Genomic DNA, 10363 nt, shown 5'->3' on the forward strand with positions numbered 1-10363 from the left:
AATTTCATTGTCTATTATCAGAACAGATTAGAAAATCCAAAGGTGCTCACATCTTATCTGTCATTACAGTCAAGCGTCAAAGTTCAGCTGAGACGTCCTTCCTAAACTGCTGTGATAATGATGCTGAAGCAAATGAGGTTAGAAAACAGTGTGTCTTCGTAAGATCATGTTGTGCTATGCTTAACTGAGGTTGCAAATAGGAGGTGTCACATGACTAGCCATGGCTGTTCTCCCAGCGGCCTCCCTGATTGTCACTTTAAGCTGAAAAGCTGTAAATGAAAACAGTCTTAGTGCAAACCATCAGAGCAATAAGTAGGCTAATCATAATGAAAACCTGAGTATTTGAGTGGGAGCAACTTTCAACCCAACTTTTACACTGCATGCAATTCAATGTCACACTGACCAGCAAAGACAAATGTCATAGTCCACCGTTTGTACTAGCACTGTGCAGTTTCACATTTGCATGTACTTTTCAGAATGCAGACATTAAAGCACAGACTTGTGAATCTTGTGTAATCCACATTCACTTTACAGGATTTAGCTGTATGGCCATGATTCTGTTTATGTTCAGTCATTTGTATTATCAGGGAACAGATAGCAGCAATTGGTTCAAAGGTCACTCGTGTGCTTGTTTTATTAGACCTGAGACCATGCCTTCCTTCTCAGTCTTCTTGTGGCTTTAGCAAACCTGTGCAAGGGACAGTCTCGCAGGACTTTTTCTTTCAAAGCCATCACCTGACGGACACACAGGACTCCTGAAGGTTATCCAGGTAGGTACTTGCTTCTAAAAATCTTTATTTGTTAAATTTCATATCCATATGCCAATATATATATATATATATATATATATATATATATATATATATATATATATAAACTATAACATTAGGCATTTCACTAAGCAGTTAAATGATGATTTTGGTGTGCTGATATAAATGTGCATTTATTGTTATGCATGTTTAAAACAAAAACAGCATGATGCAGATAATTTTGTCAATTAAAAACAGGACTAGTAGAGGTGTTTTGCATACAAAACTTCCTATATGATCTTATGTACATAGAGGACATTGCATTCGTAACTCTTTTCTTAAATAGCTTGGTTTCTCAGAGAATGTTTATTAGAATTATCTTATCATTGTGACTTGAGTTGTTTTGATATTTTGAATAATGAGATGTTCTGATCAATAAATCAAATGACGCTTAATATATTAACATTGGAGTCTATGGGCTATGCTCACATATATACATAAAATGTATTATGTGTATAAAAGAACATTTCTTTCTATGTTTTAGAGAGGGTAGTTGATGCTCTTGAGGCTGAAAAGAGTTTTATAACCTTTGCTAGACTTTGGCCTCCATAAATGCATGGCTGGCCAGATAATGTACCAAATCCAATAGCATTATAATAGCCAGGTGTGCAATACTGGAGATCATGTTGAACCCTGAAGGAACAGCAACAGGTGTTGAAGGATAACACTGGAGAACATTAAGAGGAAATTTTACTTCCAGAAAAAATCATTTCCAAAAAACAAAAAATTGTGAGATATATTTTTCCTAATTGGACTGTACTGTGCTCTTCAACCTTTGAACAAACTTATGCACTCTAACCTTCACCTCTCTAAGGTCATACTGATATTTGTCTTCATCAATACCTTCTAATCAGTGCAGCATCAAAACAGCACTTGTGTGATTACAGGGACCTTGAACTTCCTGCAAATTCAGAAGTAAATTCAAATACTATGTTATGAATGAAACTAACCCTCCATGTTATTCTAGATATTTTTCAATACTGTTTAATTTTTTTCAGTAACTTCAGCAGATCCTGTGCATTATGGAATTCTTGTTTGAGTTCCTGTTTACCCCGCTGTCCACTTCAGGGCTGGTGTTTCTGTTCAGCCTCGCAGCTGTAGCTCTGGTTCATCTCAACACCAGACCAAAACCACTGCAGCCACCCACAGATCTCAGCCGACAGACAGTAGGCGTAGCGGTGAGTGTGATCTTTTGTCAGCTCTACGCAATGTAATTTATTATGTTAAAAATTAACCTTCTTCTTAAAATATCTTGTGAGTGATTTAGTCGGAATGTCTAGTTTTGTGAATAAATATGCACATGTAAAAGTACTTAAAGAATTAGCATTGTGTTTTTTTTTTTTTAACAAGGAATGTGCACTGTAACCGAACAGAAAAACTAAAAAAGTATGAATGACTGTTCATGTAAGAAACAAAGGTAGCAAAAGTATAGATTTGGTTGAACATAAATAAAATATAAACAATAAATAAAAACTAGATATGGCTGTCCTCATATGAATATGCATAATTTTAAACATGTTTAATTAAAAATACAGTATATACATTGGTATTGTGCAATATTATTACAATTTAAAAGAACAGTTTTCTATTTCAGAATATTTTAAAAGTAATTTACTCCTGTGATGGCAAAGCTGTTTTCAGTAGTTGTTACTGCAGCCTTCAATGTCAAATAGTCCTTCAAAAATCAGATGAATGTATTCTTAATGTCTTTTAGCACTTCAGTGGTTTAATATTACTGGCAATTTTTTATTTACAGGGTGGTGCTAGAAAAACAACACTCTTGAAAGATGACAACTTGATCTCGTACTTATATGAGGATGCCAAAACTCTATATGAGGTTTTTCAAAGAGGACTACGTGTTTCGGGTGAGAGGTCATGTGCAAAATTTACAGCAACACGGAATATTGACATTCTTTTGAAATCAAATTAAGTTCTGTTTTCATGCTAGGTATGTTAGTTCACATCTAACCTCAGTTGCATGTGATTAGTCTGTGAGATATTTCATTTTTACTGTGCAGTAAATGGGCCGTGCTTGGGGTACAGAAAGAAGGGGAAACCTTATCAATGGCTTAAATACAAACAGGTATTTGTACCAACCACAAATATAATTTTGAGCACAAAAGTGAGGACAACTGAGGTCTTTGTTTCAATGCTTGCCTCTGATTGTCTCAGGTTTCAGACAGAGCTGAATTCTTGGGGTCCGGACTTATCCATCGCGGCCAGAAGCCATCGCAAGAATCGTATATTGGCATTTTGCCCAGAACCGGCCAGAGGTGACAAAATAAGTCAAAATCAATACTGATATATCAGTGTTATTTTCCCACTAAAAATATTAGGAGGAGATAGAAATGGCTTAAGATATTATAAAGCTTGTTCATTTAGAAAATGTTTTTATTTTCCTGTTTTAAGCACAAATATAATCAAATTTAGTGCTATTTACATATGTGCAATATTACATATTAACGTATGTGGCAAATTTATACCAAATAAGACAAGGCTATTTAAATACAGTATATCCTAATGCAGTAGTGATAATCCAGTGTACTGTACATATACTAACCTCTCTTCCCTCTTTTCAGTGGATTATAGGAGAACTGGCCTGCTATACCTATTCCATGGTGGCAGTGCCTCTTTACGATACCTTGGGACCTGAGGCTCTTGTGTTCATCATTAATAGAGGTACTTAAGCCTGCTTGCTTGCTTGCTTCATTAGAGGTGTTGGTCAGAGCAGCTTTAGTGATCACACCTGCTGAACTCTGCTGACTTATAATCCTTCAGAAGATGATGACTTTATTGTTTTAGCGACCTCAGTAACCTTGCTACTTCTACCTCCAGAGTTCAAGCTGCTTTGCTTACCTTTGCATAATCACATAACTCTTTCTATTTCTCTAACTAATGACTGATATTATAATTAAAGGTGAAGTGTGTCATTTTTTATGTTAAAAAATATGTCTCCTTTTGCAGTTTAATATGCAGAGACAACTACTGTAATCTATTCTTTGGTTGGTTTTGTGAAAATGTCAACTTCTGGGTCAGCCAATGAGATGAGTTTAGGGCGGGACTATCTGTTTAATGGAAGTGGGGAGTTTTGTGGAAACCTGCTTGAAAAGATCCATTTTGTGCCACTGGTTGCAAATTGTAAATATTATCTTTAATTTTAATCATTAATTACGATATTGCTATATTATTGCTACATACAGTATGCACTATCATTCAAAAGTTTGGGGTGCGTATGATATTTCAATGTTTTTGAAAGTCACTTATGCTCACCAAGGCTGCATTTATTTAATGAAAAATAGAGTAAAAGAAGTAACATTGTGAAATATTATTACAATTTATAATAAAATTTTTATTTGACTATCTTTTAAAATGTAATTTATTCCTGTGATGTCAAAGCTGAATTTTCAGCAGTCATTACTCCAGTCTTCAGTATCACATGATCCTTCAGAAATCATTCTAATGCTGATTTGATGCTTAAGAAATATGTCTTATTTTTATCAGTGTTGAAAACAGTGCTATTACTTTTTTTTTTTAAGGATTATTTGATGAATAGAAATTGAAAAATAATTCATATATTTGAATTCAAAAATTTTGTAACATTATAAATGTCTTTACTGTCACTTTTGATGACAGATTTTTCTGAATAAATTTTTTTATTTATTTTTTAAAAATAGCTTACCTTACTGACCCCAAACTTACCCTATAACTTCCCAATTTAACATATTTAATTTATTTTTTTTGTTTGTTTTGTTTTGGTATTTAATACCACATTAATTTTGTGCTACATCTGATTGGAACTTTTTAACTATTATATTTATCTCCGCAGCAAAGATATCCACAGTGATATGTGATAAGCAGGATAAGGCAGAAAAGCTGCTGGATAACTGTGAGAAAAACCTCACACCTGTCTTGAAAACCATCATTCTCATGGACCCCTATGATTCTGAATTGATTGATAGAGGCTCTAAGAGTGGTGTGGACGTCCTGTCCCTGAAAGATGTAGAGGTACACTGACAGCACTATCTGATCAGTAATAAATAATAAAACAATAATACAAAATATTAAAGGCTCTGATATCTTTCAAGGTTCCAGAACAGAATATATTTTTAAAAACATGTATGTTTTTTTTAGACCTTGGGAAAGAACAACCATCAAAGGCCTGTTGTGAGTAATGGGTTAATTATCAATTTCAATATTTTTAGCAAATAGTATTCATCAATATTGTGATAAACTTAATGCGCTTTGATTTTTTTCCAGCCACCAAAACCAGAAGACCTTAGTATTATTTGCTTTACCAGTGGAACCACAGGTAAGTGTGATGTGATCTATTCTATTCTGCTTCAAGACCGCAAAAAACACGTTTATATCTGTGAAGCCAATGCTGCTCCACCTCTAGTGAATATTGTGGTTTGTTCTATGTGTGTGAGCTTTAATTTGGTATTCTCTGCTTCAGGGGATCCAAAGGGAGCCATGCTGACCCATGAAAATGTGGTTTCAGATGCAGCCGGCGTGGTTAAGACTTTTGAGGTACTGTATGTCAGTGTGATGGCTACATGATTTTTACAAAGTCTCTATGGGAGTGTAGATTTTTAATGTTGGATGCCAAACCCATGTTTCTTCAGAGCGTCTTTGTGCCCGTTCCATCTGACGTGTCCATCTCGTTTTTGCCGCTGGCGCACATGTTTGAAAGAGTTGTACAGGTAAGCCGCTCTTTCATCTTGGGTGCTCACCATCATCTTTGATGAAACATTGCTAAAGGTCCTTCAAATTTTCAGTGTCATGTACTAGAATCTTTTATAAATCACATGATGAATTTCTTTTGCAGAAGAACACTGAAGTCATGCTTGCTTGTTCTTATTTATGTGTATCAGACAGTGCTGTACAGTGTAGGAGGAAGAGTCGGGTTTTTCCAAGGTGATATCAGACTTCTACCAGACGACATGAAAGCCCTGCAGCCTACTGTATTCCCAGCGGTTCCACGTCTTCTGAATCGCGTTTACGACAAGGTAAGAAACTATACACACAGTCACTGTTGGAGCCTCATTTTTTTATAGATGAGCCTCTATTCATTCACTAAATAGTGTGTGTAGTTTTAGACATGATTTAATTTTTTTTATTTATATACGACAAGCAATTTTCTGTCCAGACTGAATGCGGAATCTTCAGTCTGTTAGGATTTTGTAGCATTAGTGGATTTTTAGTGACACTTTTTACATTACACCAGTAGATGGCGACAAGTGACTCTCAAGTAACTAATTATCATATTAATATAACTTAACATACACTGTATGTTAGGGCTGTGCAATTAATCGAATTCGATTATCATGCGCATCTCGTCAGTAAAGCCAGCTCCGTAATTAGTAGTAAAAAGCCATCACCTGTTTTCAGATGGAGCGGCATTTACTACACAGAGCTGTAGTTCACTGACAAGCCTTCGATTACGAATTGCCTAGCTTGTCAGTGAACTACGGCTCTGTGTAGTAAACAGGTGATGGCGATTTACTACTAATCACGGAACCGGCTTTACTGACGAGATGCGCATGATAATCGAATTCGATTAATTGCACAGCCCTACTATATGTGTAATTAATGTAACTTATCATATTAATTCAACCTATTAGTTCATCGGGAATGAAACTAGCAGTTTTCTTTGAGTGAGTCATTGAATTATTCATTCACCCAGTTCGTTCAAAAACATTGATTTATTCCTGGTTGAGACACCACTATGGTGTGTTGCTCTGATGCTCAACGTTTAATTCTGTTGTGCCTTTTTTCAATTGATTCAACTATTTTGGTTGACGGAGCAGAAATAGTAATTGGGAATATTGTGTCTAAATGTAAGTTACTCAATATTAAGTAGTAATACAAACCAGCCAATCAACAAAATGTTTTGTAGCTTGTCGTTTGTCACAGTGTCATAGCACAAATATGTGGAATGAGTTACCCGCCAATGTTTAAGAGTTCACTTTAGAGTTTGGACTTATATACATTTGTTTGTACATTTACACGCACAGAGCACCAATAAAATGCTCATTGTTCACTTTGTGCTGTCTTCCAGGTCCAGAGTGGGGCCCAGACTCCATTTAAGAAATGGCTTCTGAACTTTGCCATTAAGAAGAAATGTGCAGAGGTCAAGCAGGGAATTATCAGGAATGACAGCATATGGGACAAACTCATCTTTCACAAAGTGCAGGTATCCCCAACAGACCAGATGGGAGGGCTTTTGTATTTATTGGGGAAGAGTGGTGCTCCTGTGAGGAATGGTTCTGGAAAGTTTTCAATTGTCTTCTGCAGGAGTCCCTGGGGGGCCGTGTGAGGGTGATGGTGACGGCGGCTGCTCCCATTTCTCCAACTGTGCTCACTTTTCTCCAGGCAAGCCTCGGGTGCCAGGTATGAAAGGAAGAGTATAATAACACCAAAAATCGATGAACTATATTGCTCCTGTTTTGGCTTATAAAAGACAATGTGATGCAGTATTGCTTTATTGTGTACTTAATAAACATGGCCACTGTCAAACAGGGTGTATTTGTACGTATGTTTGTGTATTGATCTGGTGTCACATTGACCCAGTGCTGACCCCTTTATCACTGGCCTGCTTCCAGATATTCGAAGCTTATGGCCAGACAGAGTGCACTGCGGCTTGCTCTTTCACCTTACCGGGAGACTGGCAAACTGGTGGGTTCCTGTAACTGAAAATCATGTTTTTTTCTGTGTGAAACAACACTTCTGTCTGGACCACTATCGTCAAAATGATAGATACTTAGCATAAAGTTTGGTTTGGCGGTATGGTTTTGTTCTGGGCAAAAACTCCCTGCCCATCCATGCAGCCTATCACGAATGAGCAGGGAGAGCAGCAATAATAACCCCCCTAGGGTAAACAGAACAGAACAAGGCAGATATCATTAATGTACTTAATGATATTTAAGTGTAACACATAATTCAAGATAAAGGAATCTAATTCAGCAAGGAATATCAGAAAGCCAAGTCCTGACTGTGGCAAAAGGAGGAGTTGGGGATGGAGGAGGGTAATGTGCTCCTGAGCAAGTGGAAAAAGCTGCTGAATAATACTGAATAAAGCTTATATAGGAATGCCATGATAGGTATCGTATGCCTATAGGTAGATGTGATCAACTGAGAATTAGCTGATGCAAGCTTGACTTACGTGACCTGCCAGAACTAATGCTAACGCTTAATTTAGCAATGACTTATTTTGTGTACTGTTGATTTCAGGTCATGTTGGAGTTCCTATTCCATGCAATATTGTCAAACTTGTTGATGTGGAGGAAATGAATTACTTTGCATCCGACGGTGAAGGAGAGGTAATGGAACATCATTTTATAAACCATATACTAAAATGTCATTGAAACCTCTTATGGCTTTTCTGTTTCGTTTTAGGTTTGTGTCAAAGGGAAGAATGTGTTTAGTGGATATCTCAGTGACCCAGAAAAGACGGCAGAGGCTTTAGACAAAGATGGATGGTTGCACACTGGAGATATCGGCAAATGGCTGCCTGTGAGATCCCTTGGTTTCTCTTTTTTTAGTAATGCACCTTAGAAGGAAGGAAATGTATAGGCCTATTGTGTTGTGATATCAGCAGGCAGCCAAGGACACAAAATAACAAAACTTAAAGCTGAATACAATACGTGCATGATCTTTAGCTCCAAAATGAGGAAGATGCTTAATATTTTTGCATTTAAATAATGTAATGGTAATAAACTCCAAGAAACACGATCATGATGCTGTTTTCCCCAAAATACATTACTATACAGTAAACTACCATTCAAAAGCTTGGGTTGGGTTAATAACATGTTTTAAAAGAAATGAATAATAACATTTAGCGAGGATGCATTAAATTGATCAAAAGTAACAGTAAAGACACTGATAATGTTTCAAAATATTTCTATGAGATTTCATAGTTTCCACAAAAATATTAAGCGCCACAACTGTTTTTGTTGAGCACCAAATCAGCATATTAGAATGATTTCTGAAGGATCATGTAACACTGAAGACTGGAGTTGCTGTGTTTTTTGCTGAATTTGTTGCTGAAAATTCAGCTTTGCCAGAAAACAGTTTAAATTACAGTAATATTTCACACTATTACAGTTTTCTTTTTCAAAATAAATGCAGCCTTAATAAGCATAAGAAACTTTTTTGAAAAACATTCAAAAAATCAAGACAAAATCTTGACCTCAAATCAACATGATTTGTTGTTGATTTGATGATGTTTATGGAAGTTATGTTTTGTGCTCAATTTACCAGAGTGGAGTGTTGAAGATCATCGACAGGAAGAAAAACATCTTCAAACTGGCTCAAGGAGAATACATTGCACCAGAAAAAATTGAAAACGTTTACATTCGGAGCGCTCCAGTCGCCCAAGTGTATGTTCATGGTGACAGTTTACAGGTGAAATTAATATGCATTCATTGTTATTTCTGATGATAAAAATTGCTGGTTTTGTATTTTTAAGTGTATCATGTAGGCTAATATTTTGATTGAATGTGTCCAGTCATCTTTAGTGGCCATAGTGGTGCCAGATCCTGAAGTATTACCAAGATTTGCAGAAAAACTGGGAGTGAAAGGTTCACTAGAGGAGCTTTGTAAAAATCAGGTATGCTGTGTGTATTTACACACTTTACCTTTGAAAATACATACATGCAAAAATTCAGTCAAAAGGATTTCTGCTAGTTTACTTGTGTGACATTTACAAAAGAGTTACATATTAAGTTTTGCTAATAATCTTCATTATTTTGTAGGAAATAAAGAAAGCAATCATCTCTGACCTCAACAAGCTCGGGCGTGAAGCAGGCTTGAAGTCCTTTGAACAAGTAAGCACTTTTAAGATCCGTTAGGCTATTATTAGCATATATTATTGTTGAAGAAATAGTTCTCCCAAAAATGAAAATTTGCTGAAAGCAGATGCAGTCAGAAAGAGCTGATAAAAACATCATAATAATTCACAACACAACTCCATTTGATCAATTAATGTCTTGCGAAGCAAAATGCTGAGGTTTTGTAATCCACCAAGACAATTTTAACTTTTAATGAGACATCTCGTCTGAAGATATATGCACAGATCAAGCGCTGTTAACAAGTGAAAACAGTTCAAAACAATTTTAAACAAATAAGTTTCTGATGTCATTTTGATATATTGTGTGGTTTTCTTCACTTAATTGAACGTTTAATATAGTAATGTTCTCTTTTCAAGGTAAAAGACCTGCACCTGCATCCCGACATGTTCACTATAGAAAATGGTCTCCTCACTCCAACACTGAAAGCCAAACGGGCAGATCTCACTAAATTCTTTAAAGTTCAGATTGAGAGTCTTTATGCTAACATGTAGTGCATTAATAAATCTGAGGATATTCTGTGGTGTGACCATGTATTTATGAGTGCTGTTTGTGTTGCGATGTTTTTCTATATTTGCTCAAAGGTTAAATATTTTATAAGCACTGTATCAATTTTAACTGCATGTATTAATCTGTGCCCAAGAGACTCTCATTGTCAGTCAAGAAGACATATATGATTTGTCCGGATATGTTAATATAAAACAAATG

General features: G+C 35.9%; 1 protein-coding gene across 1 annotated transcript; it reads left to right on the forward strand.

The window, feature by feature from the left end:
* Positions 1–474: 474 nt before the first annotated feature.
* Positions 475–10245, forward strand: acsl5 (acyl-CoA synthetase long chain family member 5). Its single transcript, XM_058792805.1, is given in 22 exon segments — positions 475–770; positions 1808–1987; positions 2566–2674; positions 2828–2892; positions 2982–3057; positions 3060–3082; positions 3389–3488; positions 4636–4814; positions 4941–4973; positions 5067–5118; positions 5263–5336; positions 5432–5509; positions 5681–5815; positions 6868–7002; positions 7104–7199; positions 7412–7484; positions 8040–8128; positions 8205–8321; positions 9069–9212; positions 9316–9417; positions 9563–9634; positions 10015–10245. Coding segments are annotated over 21 exon segments (2043 nt in total). The 5' UTR covers positions 475–770; positions 1808–1831; the 3' UTR covers positions 10150–10245.
* Positions 10246–10363: the final 118 nt, after the last annotated feature.

This window comes from Onychostoma macrolepis, chromosome 12 (assembly GCF_012432095.1).
Source record: "Onychostoma macrolepis isolate SWU-2019 chromosome 12, ASM1243209v1, whole genome shotgun sequence".
In the NCBI taxonomy this organism is placed as follows: domain Eukaryota; kingdom Metazoa; phylum Chordata; class Actinopteri; order Cypriniformes; family Cyprinidae; genus Onychostoma; species Onychostoma macrolepis.